At 41.9% G+C, this 17,628-nt stretch overlaps 1 protein-coding gene across 7 annotated transcripts in view; it reads left to right on the top strand.

Annotated features, from left to right (window-relative positions):
• Positions 1-17,628, top strand: part of ADGRG6 (adhesion G protein-coupled receptor G6) — a 133,547-nt gene that overhangs the window by 46,831 nt on the left and 69,088 nt on the right. For all 7 annotated transcript variants that reach the window (XM_069954869.1, XM_069954871.1, XM_069954870.1 and 4 more), the window contains exon 3: positions 15,977-16,318. In XM_069954869.1, coding sequence (XP_069810970.1) covers positions 15,977-16,318 — 342 coding nt within the window. The remainder of the gene's footprint in view (positions 1-15,976; positions 16,319-17,628) is intronic.

The following is a 17,628-nucleotide window of genomic DNA, read 5'->3' as shown; positions in this document are numbered from 1 at the left end:
TTCAGAGATTGGCTCAAAAGCAACGTGCACCCAAGGATTAAACAACACGATCAGCCAATTATCGTTTACACAGAACGATAATTTGCTGAATCTGCCTGATTCGGCGGATTATCATTTTGTGTAATAAATAGGGCCCTTACTCGAGTGAGGTATTTTTTAATGCTGAACTGATCGACTCTATTCAATTCATTGGGAGGCTCGAGTATTTAGCCAGGTTTCCCCTTCTCGGCAGAGCATAGGATGCCTGGTTGACCTATTGCATTTTTTTACTCTTTTCACAATTTTTGTATATTTTGTCCCTTGGCGGGAACTGTAAACAAGATATACAAAAATTAGAATGAAAAAATACAATAAATTACTGCAAGACACATTAGAGCGCCGGTGGTATACCGCCAGTTGAGTTCTAATGTGTCTTGCAGTAACCTATTGCATTTTTTTTTTCATCCTAATTTTTGTATAATATGTGTAAATACAGAATAAGGCTATGTTCAGACAATGTAAGAGAGCAGCCGTTCCATGACCCAGCTGGGTCATGGAACGGCCGGTCTCAGAAAAGATCATCCCAGTGAATAGCGGACGCAGAAAACTCTGTCAGTGCACACTATGGAGTGAGCGTGCTGTGGGGAGCTCTGATGCGGGCGCGCACTGATGTGCAGTACTGCAGTACCGACCAGATGATCAGTGCATCAGTGCGCGCCCACATCAGAACTCCCCACAGCACGCTATGGAGCGAGCGGCCGGAGCCGCTCGCTCCATAGTGTGCACTAACAGTGTTAGTCAGTTTTCTACGGCGCCGCTAGGGATCCCCGCCAGAGTGTATTCCATGTGTATACACTCTTGCCGGGATTCCATAGACAGACACGTAATGTATATTTTCGTATTAATCACAATGGCCGTACTTTTACGAAATTGTGTGAATATGGCCTAAGTATGAGTATTTCAACAGTTTCGGAGCTCCCAACATCAAAATGAATGATGATGCTACTGGGAGCTCCAAACCTGTTTAAATATTGTGGTTACTATACTGACTCACTGTGTCAGTACAGTAGTGCGAATATTTTAATAGTACCCCAAGCCATCAAGCTCGATAAAGCATCCTGATGTTCATTCGATCACTATGCTCAACCAAGCTTTCTCGCTCAACACTATTCATTATTCATAACTATTCATAATCCCTTTTGTCCCTTCAGTCACTACGTTCGTTTTAACGTCTTACCTGACTTCCACATACCTGAACAGGATAACTACGAGTTATGTAATAGTGGACTAACAGGTTGTATCACTGGCCAAGGCTCCATCATGAAATTTGTGAAAGGAATGTGAAGTTTATTTGTTGCTTTTCACTCGTCGTAAGGATCAACTGTACTTTATACCGCGCACTGAACTCTTTGGCTCTTAAATCTTTGCATTAACCGAATCTACCCCTCAGGTACATATGGAGATTGAAAACTTTAACTCTCAGCACTAACAGGGATTTTTCTTTAAAGGGGAAAAAGAAAAAAACAAACAAACAGCTGCATTCTTCTTAAACCAGCGCCACCCCTGTCCTCAGGTTGTGTGTGCTATTACAACTCCATTCACTTCAATAGAACCGAGCTGGGGGTATATAACATTTTTCACCCATGTTTAAACATAAAGAAAGAATGTTCTAAATAAAGATCGGGATGACGTAACTATCTGCGTTGTCTTGTAAGGTATTTCGGTAAACAAGATATTTGTCTGTTGCTATGGAAACAGCATAAACTTTAAGGTCAAACTGAAAGGATTTTTTACGAACCCGGAAGAAGTGCCCCTTATCTCGGTATTCCCTAAAGGCTGAATGAGAGGGAAGGTCTCATGTTTTCAATTTTAGATTCATTGAAGTGTACTGTAGCTAAAGCGTTACTTCTGGTTAGTGTTGAACGAGCTTCGGCGGTCAGGCATAGCGTTTGATCAATCATCGGGGTATTTGATCAAGCTTGCTGTGAGGTCGAGCACTTCATGGCCATACACCTATGGACGAACAATCGTTATATCGCTCTCCCGTCGCAGTAACGGTTTCATTTTTTCGTTATTTTTTTTTTTTGTATTTTTTTTCTATTGAATGGAAGTTTTAAACAAATTATACAAAATTTGTATGTGTCCTGTAGCATTTCTTATTTCTAATTTTTGTGAATTTCGTTTAAACATCCCTTCGAGGAACAAAATATACAATAAAAATAGAATAAAAAAATGAAATAGGTTAACCAGGCATCCTGTTCTCTGCTGAGCAGGGGGCTCCTGATTAAATGCTAAGGTCTCCCATTAACTTCAATGTTTTTTTTTTACTCGAGTGAAGGATTGAGGGAGCAGGGAGAGGAGAGAAACAGCGCGTGTATAGGAGCCAGCATATCGCATCCTGCAATCTTCTCTCACCAAGTTCCCAGACTAGCACTGAACAGTCTGACCTGTAAATCTTCATTTTATGTACCCAGACAGTCTCCAAACTGCACAGCTGGTTCGCTCCTATTCCTGCTCACTCATTCCCCTTGCCCCCCCCCCCATAGGTTATAATGGACACAGCAAACCTATCTTCACTTTCCTTCTCTATAACGTAGACTACTTTGCCGGATAATGCACAGATAAGAAGTGAGGGCCAGCACTCCAATACCACTATGCACACTATGCAGGAAGTAAGCCGCTGTGGCTAATATACAGACAAAACCAGGAAAATACAACAACAACCTGCAAGTGCCAGGACGTAGCGTATATACTTCCGGTATACACATGATAAATTCCTCTAAAGATTTCCAATATATTCCGACTAGGCAAAAATGATGGCCGTTTTTTCTGACATTGCCATCATTACATAGCAAATAATGGCTGTTTTATAACAATTCCTATCATTGTACAAATCATAACCATTGTGATACAATATCGTCCGTTATTTGCCATGAAATGATGGCTGTCCAACAATTAATTTCCGTTATATCAAAATAATGGACGCAGTTTAAAATAACGGACATTATTTGGTTGCAAAATGACGGCCGTCCACAAAAATTGCCGTCGAACAGTCTAAAAAGATGCGGGGCCATGGCCATTTTCTGTTCATTTTTTCTTTTTAACCAGCCTTAGGCTATGTTCACACAACGTCTTTTTTTTGTCCGTCTCGCAGTTTTTGGTTTTGGCACCAAAACATGTCTTTTTTTTTTTTTGTATGAACCTGTATTGGCGTCAAAATGATGGCCGCCCCCTCCTCCCCCCAAAAAAAACAAAAAAAAAACAAACCCTGAAATGTAAAAAAAAAAAAAGTTTAGACAGGTGAACATTGCATTACAATGATCAATGTTTTATAACTGTTTTTTTTTCCATGTTATATAACTGTTTTTTTTTCTTTTTCCATTTTGCTGTGTGTGAATCCAGCCTCAATGTTTAATCTTTTTAACTCTGGACCCCTTTAGGTCGTACGTTATGTCTCCCAGTGCTCACACTGTGTTTACTGGTATAAGTAGTTTTGCTTCTGTTCCACATCAGCACCGCATGTAGTAGTTTATTTATTTCAAACCTAGAGGTGTCTAGACATGCATCTGACTACATGGAGGATGGATAGAATGCTGTTTCCACATGACTAATCCCTATATACAGTGTATATATATCTGTTGGATTCCCAGAAAAGCTCCTCTTCCCTCCAATATTATGGCCACAACGTTTTTTTTATTTTTATTACTTTTATGACCTGCACCTCATTTATGACCTTGTTCTACACCATATGTGACTTTCTTTAACACTTCATGTAGTACATGATTAAAACAAAAAAATTCTTCTTATGCTTTCAATGAAGAAAGGAAATTACAATTTTTATTGAGAAAAAAAAATAAAATTGCAGAATTTATAGGTTTTTCACCATCTGTCGACTATTAAAACCAACAATTTACTGTACATATGATGTCATATATTTATTTGCCAGCTAGAGGGTGGCATGCAACAAAGTGGTCTAATTATTGTACAGACAAACCAGCATCCTGCCTTACTATTAGGGTATAAACCCACACACCGTATATGCAGCAGATATGCAACAAATACGCAGCAGATTTGTTGGTACAGATTTGATGCTGTGTTCAGTTATTTAGATCTAATCTGCTGCGATTTTGCTGCGATTTTGCTGCGAGTTTGCTGCGTATCGCAGCAGTAAATACGCTGCATATACGGTGTGTGGGTTTATACCCTTAAGCAAGAAAACTGTATTTACCTACATATGTTTTAATGCAAATTAAATCCATTTTAAAGGAGAAATCCGGTGAAAATGTTTATTAAAGTATTGTATTGCCCCCCAAAAGTTATGCAAATGACCAATATATACTTATTACGGGAAATGCTTATAAAGTGCTTTTTTTTCCCCGCACTTACTACTGCATCAAGGCTTCACTTCCTAGATAACATAGTGATGTCACTTCCTGGATAACATGGTGATGTCACTTCCTGGATAACATGGCAAAGTCACTTCCTGGATAACATGGCGATGTCACTCCCGACTCCCAGAGCTGTGCAGGCTTTGGCTGCTGGAGAGGATGATGGCAGGGGGATGCTGAGTGTCCCTCCAGTGCCCTGTGTCCCTCAGTGTCCCCCTGCCATCATCCTCTCCAGCAGCCAAAGCCCGCACAGCTCTGGGAGTCGGGAGTGACATCGCCATGTTATCCAGGAAGTGACATCACCATGTTATTCAGGAAGTGACATCACCATGTTATCCAGAAAGTGACATTACCATGTTATCCAGGAAGTGACATTACCATGTTATCCAGAAAGTGACATCACCATGTTATCCAGAAAGTGACATCACCATGTTAACCAGGAAGTGACACCACCGTGTTATCCAGGAAGTGACATCACCGTATTATCCAGTAAGTGACATCACTATGTTATCCAGGAAGTGACATCACTATGTTATCCAGGAAGTGACATCACCATGTTATCCAGGAAGTAACATCACCATGTTATCCAGGAAGTGACATCACCATGTTACCCAGGAAGTGAAGCCTTGATGCAGTAGTAAGTGCAGTGAAAAAAAGCACTTTATAAGCATTTCCCATAATAAATGTGTATTGGTGATTTGTATAACTTTTGGGGGTCAATACAATACTTTAATACATTTTTTCTGCTATTACTTTACAATACTTTAATAAAAATTACTGCTATTTAAAAATATACAGTCTTCCACTACTTATCAGCTGCTGTATGTCCTACAGGAAGTGATGTATTCTCTCCAGTCTGACACAGTGCTCTCTGCTGCCACCTCTGTCCATGTCAGGAACTGTCCAGAGCATTAGAGGTTTTCTATAGGGATTTGCTGCTGCTCTGGACAGTTCCTGACATGGACAGAGGTAGCAGCAGAGAGCACTGTGTCAGACTGGAGAGAATACATCACTTCCTGTAGGACATACAGCAGCTGATAAGTACTGGACGACTGGTGATTTTTTAAATAGAAGTAAATTACAAATCTATATAACTTTCTGAAAACAGTTGGTTTAAAAGAAAAAGATTTTAATGTAATGTTTTCAATAGTTATCACATAGAAATGTAAAGCTATATTGTTCTTTACTTCATGGTTCTCTTTTAATTCTAGACAAGCCTCGTACACAGTGATAAAAGTCAAGTAGTCCATAAGTTGTTTACAAGTGTTCATTTTTCTAAGCGTCATATTTTTCAGAAAATTGTCCATAAATAGCGTTCTTGGACGTCTGTCAAGTTCTTTATGTGGGTGGCAAATGTAGGCATCTGCAGCTGCATCGGAAGCTGCGCAAAGCTTGTGTTCTGTAGACTGACTTCCTTAAAGTGTCCCTATAAATTAAAAAAATATATATATTTGACGTGTCTATAGTGAAATGTTGGATAGGTCATCAATAGCGGATTAGCAGGATGCAGACGCCCAGCACCCCAGCCAATCAGCTGTTCGGCACTGCCATGGTGCGGGAACTAAATAGAGTATACAGAAGCCTTGGGTAGTGGTGGTGACAGGTTACTGAAGGGGTGTCCACGGAAAGGTCCATGGGCATGCCGAAGGAGCTGTGGGCCGGGACTAAGTAGAGGGCGGTTTTAAGCAAGGGATGCTGGGATAAGTAGCTTAGAGCAGCGTGCAGCACCATGGGCAGGCAGGAGAAAAAGTTCCAGGGGGCTATCGGAGTGATGGAAATTGGCAATATAAGCTAGAAAGACTCTGGGGGGATGGTGAGTTGAACAAACATTATGCGTAACCAAGTCGTGAAACGTTTGTTGGTCTGTCTCTGCAACGTTAACATGACTAAATAAATTAGATTAATTAAGGAAATGTTGTTGAGTAGAGATGAGGAAACCGAACCTGACGAACTCAGATTTGTTGCGAACTGAATACCAAACCAAACTACCGAACCTGCAAAGTTTGGAGGGGTTCGGCAAGATGGCGCAACTCATGTAAAAAAAGCAAAAAATAAAAGTATTCTTAACTTTCCATAGTCCCCTGGTGTCTCCTGGTGGCTCTCTGGTCCTGACCTGGCGTCTTCTGGGGTGGAGGCCTGCTTAGCCAATCATAGGATGACTAAGACCGTGGCCTCTGTGATTGGCTGAGTGGGCTGTCACTCTTGTCTCTAGTCCACTCACACTGTCCCAGCCAACCTGTGATTGGCTAAGCGGGCCTTTAACATAGAAGACCCCAGGACGGGACCGAAGAAGAAGGACCCTGAGGGAGCGCGGACATGTAAGTATAAGGAGCTGCCTTAAGAAACCGCATTAAAAGAGCTAAAAACCTGCAGTGGTTTAGCTGTTTTAATGCGGTTCTTAAAAGTGACCCGTCATCACGGCCGCTGGGGTAAAGCCCGCCCGACCCCCCCCGGTTGAGCCCCTTATTCTTAGCCCCCTCTCGAAGTCCTGGTCCCGAACCCCGTCCCGCCGCCGAGAAATCCCCGTCGGAAGCGATGCACGCGCCCACCAGAGATGAGTCCGACACCCATAGAGAATGACTGGAGCAGTCATTCTCTATGGGCGTCGGACTCATCTCTGGTAAGCGCACACACGGCTACCGATGGGGATTTCTCGGGTCAGGGACCAGGACTTCCAGGAAGGGGTAAGTATAAGGGGCTCTACTAGTAGGTCGGGCGGGCTTCACCCCGGCAGCCAGGGTGACAGGCTTCCTTTAAAACTTCCAGTTGGCATGAACCTGAACTTTACATTATGGTTCGGTGAACCTGCCAAACCGAACTTTTGAAAAGTTCACTCATCTCTACCGGTAAGTGCCATGATAATTTCTTTGTGATGATACAATTTTTTATAACATGCCCAGAATCCCCCTATAATGTATGAAGTGAACGGGGATTTTCCCATAGCGACCATAAGGAACGCAGCTCTTATTTTCCAAGCCTCTAGAGAATAATAGATCAGAAACTTGGTGACTTGCAGCTCATGGCTCCTCAGCTTTTCCATTGCACCAGCTTTAATTCCCTCCATTGTATGTCTCTGGTATCGGGCTGACACTGATACACTGTATACTTTATAAGTCCCGGCATTAATACTGTTCTTTGGAACACTACGGAAAGAGAGAAATGGGGCCAACTTATTCACCTTCAGGGGCAGATTGTTTAAACCTTGAAGTACCTTCCTTTCAGTTTGAGTTTTATTGGTGATATTGCTGGAGGCTAATTGTTCTCAGGATTAAATGGATAGACAAGGAAAGCAAAGAATCAGGTTTCTAACAGTTTACTTGTTCTATATCAAAGTTGCTAATATACTGTTTTTCAATCACGCAAATCCCTACACCTAGAACTTGTTCTTATCCCAGTTTAGGTCCCTTCCTACCCTTGTGAGACCGTTGTGTTTCAAAGGAGAAGTCTGGCGAATATTTTTATTAAGGAATAGAGATGAGCGAACCTCGAGCATGCTCGAGTCTATCCGAACCCGAGCATTCGGCATAGCGGGGGCTGCTGAACTTGGATAATCCCCTAAGGCTACTGTATGTGGAAAACATATCCATGTATTAATGTTTTATCCTTTATCCAACTTCAGCAGCCCCCGCTATGCCAAATGCTCGGGTTCGGATAGACTCGAGCATGCTCGGGGTTCGCTCATCTCTATTAAGGAATTGTGTTGTCCCCCAAAAGTTATACAAATCACCAATATACACTTATTACGGGAAATGCACATAAAGTGTTTTTTTCCCTGCACTTACTGCTGCATCAAGGCTTCACTTCCTGGATAACATGGTGATGTCACTTCCTGGATAACATGGTGATGTCACTTCCTGGATAACATGGTGATGTCACTTCCTGAATAAAATGGTGATGTCACTTCCTGGATAACATGGTGATGTCACGACCCGACTGCCAGAGCTGTGCAGGCTGTTGCTGCTGGAGAGGATGATGGCAGAGCGATGCTCAGTGTTCCTCCAGTGCCCAGTGTCCTCCTGCCATCATCCTGTCCAGTAGCCACAGCCCTCACAGCTCTGACAGTCGGGTCGTGACATCACCATGTTATCCAGGAATTGAAGCCTTGATGTAGTAGTAAGTGCAGGGTAAAAGCACTTTATAAGCATTTCCCGTGATAAGTGTATATTGGTGATTTCTCTAACTTTTAAGGGACAATAAAATACCTTAATAAAAATTTTCACCGGACTTCTCCTTTAATAGAATATGAGGAATTTTAGACCCACCTACCATTGCCCAATGAGTAAAACTCACACATATCTGAAAGAGGCCTTAAGCACCTATTTAATGCAGGGCAATCTCCGGGAGCAAGAAAGGAATGACCTGTCAGATTAGCGCCCACTAGCTCCTTGTTCCCCGTTCGTGGCCGGGACTACTATTTCACCCTGCTCCCTGGACAATCTTCAGACAATCTGGGGTGCCCCTGTGCTCTTCCTTAGTAGTATATAGCCCCTCTGTGCACTCCCCCAGTTGTAAATAGCCTCCCTGTGCGCTCCCTCAGTAGTATATAGCCCCTCTGCGCGCTCCCCCAGTAGTATATAGCTCCCATGTGCGCTCCCCCAGTAGTATATAGCCGCCTGCTTTGTGCTCCACATAGACTCCCTGTGTGCTCCCCCTGTTTGTATAGAAACCCCCTGTGTGCTCCCCATATGTATAGAGTCCCCCTGTGTGCTTCCCTGTTTGTATAGAGACCCCCTGTGTGCTCCCCCCGTTGCTCCTGTAACGCACATTGACAGCAGTAGTTCGCTGCTAAGCAAGTCGTTTGTTGAAAGACAACAGAAGAACACGATCAGCCGACATCGTGCATGTCAGCTGATCATTGCCTTTCTTTTACACAAAGCGATTATCGGCCATAATGGCCAACAAACGGCCAAATATGGCCGATAATCGCTTTATGTGATAGGGCCTTTAGTAGCATAAAGAAAGCTGGTATTGGGCTTACAATGAATCTTCACGTTAGTAAACATATGGATACATGTTAGTATGTTGCTGTCAGGGCTACTGGCTCTATTTAACCCAATTATAATATGTTTCTCAGTAACTAGAGTACTGCATGTTCACAGTAGACGGAAGACAGTGTTGTGGTGCCAGAGAAAATATTTGCTTTAGTGTAACTCTATCCCCATGTGTTTATGGATATCGGTGACATAATGATAGTAACATCAACATAAAAGAAGGCAGTGAAACTAGGTATAATATGGACATTGAAACTATGTATAATACGGACATGGAAACTACAGTATGTATAATACGGACATGGAAACTATGTATAATACGGACATGGAAACTATGTATAATACAGACATAGAAACTATGTATAAACTGTGTCCAGCTAAGAAAACAATTTTTTCTATATAATAAAGAACGTTAACAATGATTGTGGTGTTGGTTCTCTCTCTTACCAGGATCCTTATCGCTTTGTCAGATTGGTGTTGATATTGAGCATCTCCCAGTTTGGACGATGTGCGTTACACTAATAGGCTATGTTCACATTAACCCCTTCCCATCAGTAACATGTATATATACATTCCTGCACTGACGAGGCTTCTGATGTGTGCGGGACTGCTGCAGTGAGAGCAGTCCTGCACACATCAGTGTGTCCAGGGCCAGAGGTAATGAGAGGCAGCTGCGATCCCGCAGCTGTGTCTCATTAACCCTTTAAACGCTGCGATCTATAGCGATTGCAGTGTTTAAGGAACTCAGTGACAGAACAAGCTTCTGATACTGAGTGATTGGGACCTGCGGGGGTCCTGATCGCTTGAGCTGACAGGCAGGCTCTACACATAGATCGCCGATAACACTGATCTATGCTATGCTATGGCATAGCATAGATCAGTACATGCAATCTAATGACTTTATGTTTAACAGTGATAAAAAGTGTAAAAAAAGTTTTTAAAAGTATTAAAAAACCCTTATAAACCCTCCCCCCAATAAAAGTTTAAAATACCCCCTTGCCCACTATAAAAATAAAAATATAAAAAAATAAATAAATAAATAAACATATTACATATCGCAGCATGCAGAATTGTCCAATCTATTAAATTAGAACATTATTTTTTACACACAGTGAACGGTGTAAATGAAAAAAAACACACCAGGATTGCTGATTTTAATAAATTATATATCAGAAAAAAATTAATAAAAAGCGATCAAAATTTTTCTGTTATACCAGTATGATATAAATAAAAACTAGAGATCATGGCGCAAAAAATGACACCTCAACCAGCCCTGTAGGTGGAAAAATAAAAGCGCTCTGGCTCTTAGAAGCGGGAGGAACATTGCATTAATCTGATCCGGACTTTTGTGCATCAAAGGGCTCAGTCTTGAAGGGGTTAAGGAAAATAAAAGAGAAAAGGCGCCCATTTTTAGTTTTTTAAAATATGTCCGTTATTACTGCATTTTAATTGACGTCAATGGAATGACGGCCGCCCAGTGCACTTTGGAGGACATTTATCAAGGCTGGCGTACTCAGAGAATAGGGGGACATTTAGCAAGACTGGCCTTCTCAGAGCAGGTGTAGATTTTTGCCTTGTTTGCGCCCAATATCAGGCGTTATCCTTGCCATGCCTTCTCTCTACCTTGCTGCGCCTCCCTCCGCCCATCAGGCGAGCGCTGGATACAGCTGGCATATGCCATGGAGAAGGGGCGCATGTTAGTACATATCCTCCATAGTGTACGGGCGTTGTTTGGGGGAACATCAAATTAATGTTCATGATAAATATTCGTGGACATTTTTTTGCAAATAACGGACAATGTCTTTACTATTAAATTCAATGGACCTTGAGGCTATGGGCTATGTTCACACATGGTACAAACAATGGCCGTTCCACTGTGGACGGCGATTGTTTAACCATGTGTATAAATATCAGTGCTTAATTGATTTCCAGACATATCCCGAATGGAAATAAATGTTCTTGCGACTGTCAGAGCTCCGACGGACGCAGGAACATACAAACACCGGCCGGTGTTCAACCACTAAAACAATGGCTGTTGTTATACAGTGTGTGAACAGAGCTTTATACTATACAAGTGAGATTCAAATGACACCACAAGGGCTCATTGGATAAGAATCCTTTGTGTTGAATCTTCGAATATTCTAACCAGGATAATAAAAGGGAGAAGTGAGAATAACACAGATAAATGAAGATCTCCCATTTTCATAAAGGCTGCCTCAGGATTTGCATCTTGTGAATGTATCTATGTTCAAAAAACAATAGGATTGCAATAGAATTTCTAATACGGTGTCTATGCAAAGATATTCCTGTAAATTTAGAATCTGTAAAGCCGTCTTTATATAGAGTAATGAATGTCTGTACATTGTGTTGTCCTTTATTCTTAGTCATTTGTAGCTAATGGAGACTTAAAGTTGACTCATTTTTAGAAGACTAACATTTTTGTTTGATTGTTTTCAGTCTTGTCCGGTCTAGCCCAATCATTCCCCCTACTGGAGACTAACAATTCCTTCCATACTTGTTATTAGGTTTTTAGTCTCCTTCCCCCAGTTCTGGGCTGCTGCTTTCTGTTGAAGACACAAAAATCTGTGTTTGAGCTGTTTACTCCATCTCCACTCTGAACGCCTCCTTCCCCTCACTTCCGAGACGTCCCTGGTCTTATGTCTCTATACTCTGTGATTTCAAGAGGGTTAATCACAATGTGGGCAGCAGCAACTTGACCTCAGATTATCCCCCAGCATTACAGAGTGCAGATACAGCCAGCCAGTGGGTAAGAGGAAGCTATTTAGAGAATGTTTTAAGCCTGCCTAAAGTCGTGTTTTTATGGCATGCATAAAAGCGTGGGTGTTAGGAACGAGTCTTAATATTGTAGGTATCGCATTTCTTTATCAGATTTATTGTCTATAAATATTTTAGAAATTTCTGATGGACTACACTGGACTAAAGTGTTCTTGTTTCAAAAAAATGTTTGACATGTCATAGAGACATCAGAGAAAAACATGGACCGACAGCATCCAATAGTAATGGTGGCAACGTTTCAACCCAATGGGGTCTTTTTCAAGGCTTATAAAGGCCCCATTGGGTCAAAGCATTGCCACAGTGTATGTTGCTTGAATACATATCCATCACTTTTACTACGGAATCCGGACAGGTTCGGCCGCTAGCCACCACTCTCGCCTGCGTGCATCTCCGCCTGTGCCATAGACTCCAATCCGCGACAGGTGATCCATGTGGATTCCATAGTGTGTACTTTTAGAGAACAAGGCGACCGTCTCAGCCCCTACCAGATTGGGCTCCTGGTTTCAAACTGGATCACCTGTGGGACAAAACTGGCAGCAGTGTTAACTCCAAGACTGCCAGAACACAAGCGGGTGGGGCTGAACATCCAGACCAAAACAGGCCAGTGTTCAGACTGGGCTATGAACACTGCACAAAAAACAAGAAAAACAGCATAAGCCAAGGGGCGCACCAAGCTCCACAAAGGTACAGACCTGACAAAAGGTTACATTGAAATCAAAGTGCTTGTTCATGCACAAATCGAAATGTGGTTAAGAAAAGGGAAAGTATTGTCTATCCATTTGTTCTGTATATTTACCCTTAAGATTTCTGCAACAGTTTTATTAAAAATCGTTTTTCTTTTTGGCCCGATTCTCGACTTTCCATGGCAAGCATGTTCAGAACGTTCATATTCTATGTTCATTAATGTAATTTAATTTCGGGGAAAAAAACATTGCCAAGTCTGCACAAAGCCCAGCTTCAGAGAAGGCCTCTCAGTGTATACATGCTTTTTTTTTTTTTACTTTTGACTTTTTTCCCTCTACTTTTGGCTCACATTGTTTTAATGTCCTTTTTTTTTCATGAACCATATGAACATGCTGTTATTTTTCCTGAACACTTTTGATCCTATTTGGAAAGAAATCGTGTCTTGTCACATAATCGGAACATTCTGTGTAAATACGACTGCTATTAGTTAGTACCGAGCTTTTAATAACTTGACAGACTTTGTATTACAACATAACTAATACACAGCAATAAACCCATAGTAAACTACTAATATGAGTTCAAAGAGCAAATTTCATTACAGTTGTGAAAAAAAAACCTCCCACCGCATTATACTTGTTGCTGCTACAGCATCTAATAACATTTGATAAGCTGCTAAGTGGACGGCCATGGCATGTGTCCGTGGCAGCCAGTCACTTCCCGCTGTTGTAGAGTTTGGCCGAAAATGACATGGCTGCCAAGGTCTAGTGATGGGATATTGTATTCCAAGAAACAAAAAAGCAGAAAAGAGAGCAACATTGGGATGTAAAGCCCCGTGCACACAATGGATTTTTATGTTTGAAAAAACCATTGTTTGCTGTGATTTACATTGCAGAATTGACGCCATTCAAGAAATGAACCCATGCCCCAGGTACCTTAGGGTCCTAAACAAGCGCCAATCTGCTAGATCGGCGCTAACTTACTGAGCAGTTACACAGGCTGACTATCGGGAAGCAAGGTCTGCACAGACATCATTAACGATGTCCGCGCAGCTCTTGACTTTAGTGTAAAATAGTAAAGTATTTACTTACCTTACCACATTCCCCGGTGTTCCCGGGCCTTCCCCGGTCTCTGCAGCTGCAGCTCAGCCAATCACTGGGGGCGGTCTTGTCTAGGCCAGTGATTGGGTAACCAGGTAACATGGAGGTGGAGGGATTAACTGCAGGCATGGAGGGGGTGTATAGGAGGTTAGCTGCCACTGTGTGGGCAGAAAGGGTTAACTGCAGGTGTGGGGGGGTCGGAGGGGGTTTAGTGCAGGGGCGAGAGGGTTGCAGGTGATTGGGACGAAGCGGCATAATTGCATGTGGGATCAGAGGGGGTAACTGCAGACACTATAAAATTATTTAGTAGGGGTGCCCTGAGATGGAAAAAAAATAAATCTTAGGGGTGCCCCAAGGTGAAAAAGGTAAAACATTGGCATATTTTATTTCCTATAAAACCTGGTGCAAAATTGCTTTACAAAATTGACGGTTGACAGATCATTGCCAAGGTTCCCGACCACCACTCTCCGTTATCACAGTCTGTAATGTCACTCAGTGGTTGGGATCCTCAGGTGGGCAAGTATGCATTTAGGTTCCCCCACTCCCCTGCCTCATCTCCATGGTTGGATTGTGCCAGGAGACACGTGTAACCTCAGTGGGAGACACAGAGATGCCGAGCTGATTCAGCTCACCAGTCCCATTCTCGTCCAGGTGCAGCATTACTAAAATGAATATTCAGCAGCTGGGAATATTCCTCTAAGGAAGGACTAATGGTGGTTTTACACGGAACGATTTATCGTTCGAATTCGAATGATAATCGTACGTGTAAACGCAGCGAACGATCAAGCGACGAGCGAGAAATCGTTCATTTTGATCTTTCAACATGTTCTCAAATCGTCGTTGATCGTTCGCAAAAAATTCGCAGATCGTTCTGTGTAAACAGTCTTTCAACGATTTCACCTATGTGTGAGATAGGCTTAAGCGATCGCAAAACGAATATTCCGTACGATGTATTGTTCCGTCTAAACGCTGATCGTTATAAAAAAATTAATCATGCAATCAGGCGAATTATCGTTCCGTGTAAAACCACCATAAGTTTTAGGCATTTGATTACGAGTGGATGAAGAAGTTGGATGCAGCCCTAAGGCTGCCTGGAAAACATTGATAGAGCCATAAACCGTAAGCCGTATCCATGTTTTTACATACGTTTTGACTGAAGGATGATTAATCTAATAAGGATTCTACACCTGGTACATATGCATAATCTTTTTTTACATTATTTTAGTTTATTAATATGTTTTTTTTTTTTTTTTTTGTGAATATATAAATGAGGAAAATGTTGAAAGAGGTGTAGATCGAAGGATGCACATTCTTTGTCTTCGACCTGGAACCTCTCCATATTGATCCCCAATGGCTATATGTCACATACCATGGGTAGAAGTAGGACACTTTATGAAGATGATTATACCTTCCAGTCACTTCTCTCAATGTCAAACTTGCTTTCTTTATTCTTCAGCTTTTTTTTTAACACTGCAAATAAACTGGTTTAACCAGTTTTAACTTGGGATAAAGTAAACCTAGATATGCAACTTCTATTCAAAGCTAAACTTCTGAATTATTAACAGCATTTGCGTTGGGAAAGACATATACACTGCTGATGGGATGCTCATCATTTAAAGGGGTAGTTGACAAAAGAAAATTTTCTTTTAAATCAACTGGTGCTAGAATGTGCCAGAGATTTGTCATTTACTTCTATTAAAAAATCTCAAGTCTTCCAGTACTTTTCATCTGCTGTATGTCCTGCAGGAAGTGGTGTATTTTGTTCCTGTCTGAAAAGCAGGAGAAGTTTATATGGGGACTTTCTGCTGCTCTGGACAGTTCCCGACATGGAAAGAGATGTCAACAGAGAGCATTGTGTCAGACTGGAAAGAATATACCACTTCCTGCAGGACATACAGCAGCTGATAAGCACTAGAGGTGCGGGCTTAAGTAACATCTACCTTAACACATCCCTTCCTGATTATATCTGTTTCTTTCTGGTGCCTTCATACCTGTTCTGCATATTTTGACATATCTTTCTATCTTTTTTTTTCTTCAACAGTATTATCCTGCGCCAACTGCAAGTTAACATTTACTGCCCCTTCTGGATCCTTCACCTCGCCATGCTACCCCAAACTGTACCCCAACAGTCAGGACTGCAAGTGGACAATACAAGCACCCGAAGGATTTCGAATACAGATCACATTTGTGGACTTTGACGTGGAGGAAGCTCAGGGCTGCATGTACGATTCGCTCTCAATAAACAATGGGGAAAGTGTTTCGAAATTTTGTGGAATCACGGCTAAAGGTCTCTCATTTAATTCAACTGGAAATGTGATGATTATTACTTTTGTAAGTGACTTCAGCATCCAGAAAAAAGGTTTCTCAATTACATATAATATCGGTAAGTATTCACGCATGTATTTATATTCAGAGGGTTTTTTTTACTTTATTTCAACATGTTAAAGCGACTCTGTGCCCACAATCTGCCCCCCCAAACCACTTGTACCTTCGGATAGCTGCTTTTAATCCAAGATCTGTCCTGGGGTCCGTTTGGCAGGTGATGCAGCTATTGTCTTTAAAAACAACTTTTAAACTTGCAGCCCTGTGTCAAATTGGTGTCTCCTAGAGTGTCTATGCCCTAGACCTGCACCGCCCCTCCGTCCCTCCTCCCAGCCCTCTTCATCATTAGGAATGCCCAAGGCAGGTGCATTCCTAATGATGAGAAGGGCAGGGAGGAGGGACGGAGAGGCGGTGCAAGCATAATGCACAGACACTCTAGGCCACGCCAATTTGACTCAGGGCTGCAAGTTTAAAAGTTTTTTTTGTTAGGACAATAACTGCATCACCTGCCGAACAGGCCCCAAGACAGTTATGTAAAGGTATAAGCGGTTTTGGGAGTCAGACTGTGGATACAGAGTCGCTTTAAAGAGGTACTCCAGGCAAGAAGATATGCCTAGGGATGGGTTGTGTGACAATAATAAGGCACACTTACCTCCCTGGCTCCCACACCACTGCTGACGTTGCAGGCCAACCCAACCAATCAATCAGTGACTGAGGTTCAGCACCACTGCAGCTGCTGATTGGCTGGACGGGTCTGCAACATTATGGCTCCAGGACATGGAAGTAACCAACAGGGCAAAATGGTTACGATAGTGGCAGTGGCGCAGAAGCCAGGTAGGTAAGTGTGCTTTAGTATCCCTCCCACACACACTAAATTTACATGTACAAATACAAATACAGAGCATGAAATAACAGCAATACATCTAATGCAATATGCCATGATAAAGTGAGAAGCAGAAAAAATCATGCAAGCCCTAACCCTAGCCCACGCAATCTGTAAGTGAGTATTTACTTCCTCAGGGGTGTCAAAGTGTATAGTAGTATTGTTACAATATTATAGTATTAGCCTAATCTACTTAAGCAATAATCCTTGTATCAGCTTATACTCAATTATACAGCATTTTATTTATAATAATCTTGTATTTATGTAGTATAAGTCCCATAATTACATCCCTGTGTTGCCTGAGCCTGCTAGAATAGGATGGGCACTAAAGAAGTAGGAACACCAATACAGCAGGGATGTTCCCTAGGAGCCTGCAGTACAAGCTACATCTTACAGCTTAAATTCATTTGAATAGAAGACACGATTAGGTAAAACAATTATAAAATAAGTAAAATAAATAAATAATGAATATAACCTGAAGAATATAG

Source organism: Dendropsophus ebraccatus, chromosome 15, assembly GCF_027789765.1.
Source record: "Dendropsophus ebraccatus isolate aDenEbr1 chromosome 15, aDenEbr1.pat, whole genome shotgun sequence".
Classification (NCBI taxonomy): Eukaryota; Metazoa; Chordata; class Amphibia; order Anura; family Hylidae; genus Dendropsophus; species Dendropsophus ebraccatus.
This window is presented reverse-complemented; position numbering and strand designations above follow the sequence as displayed.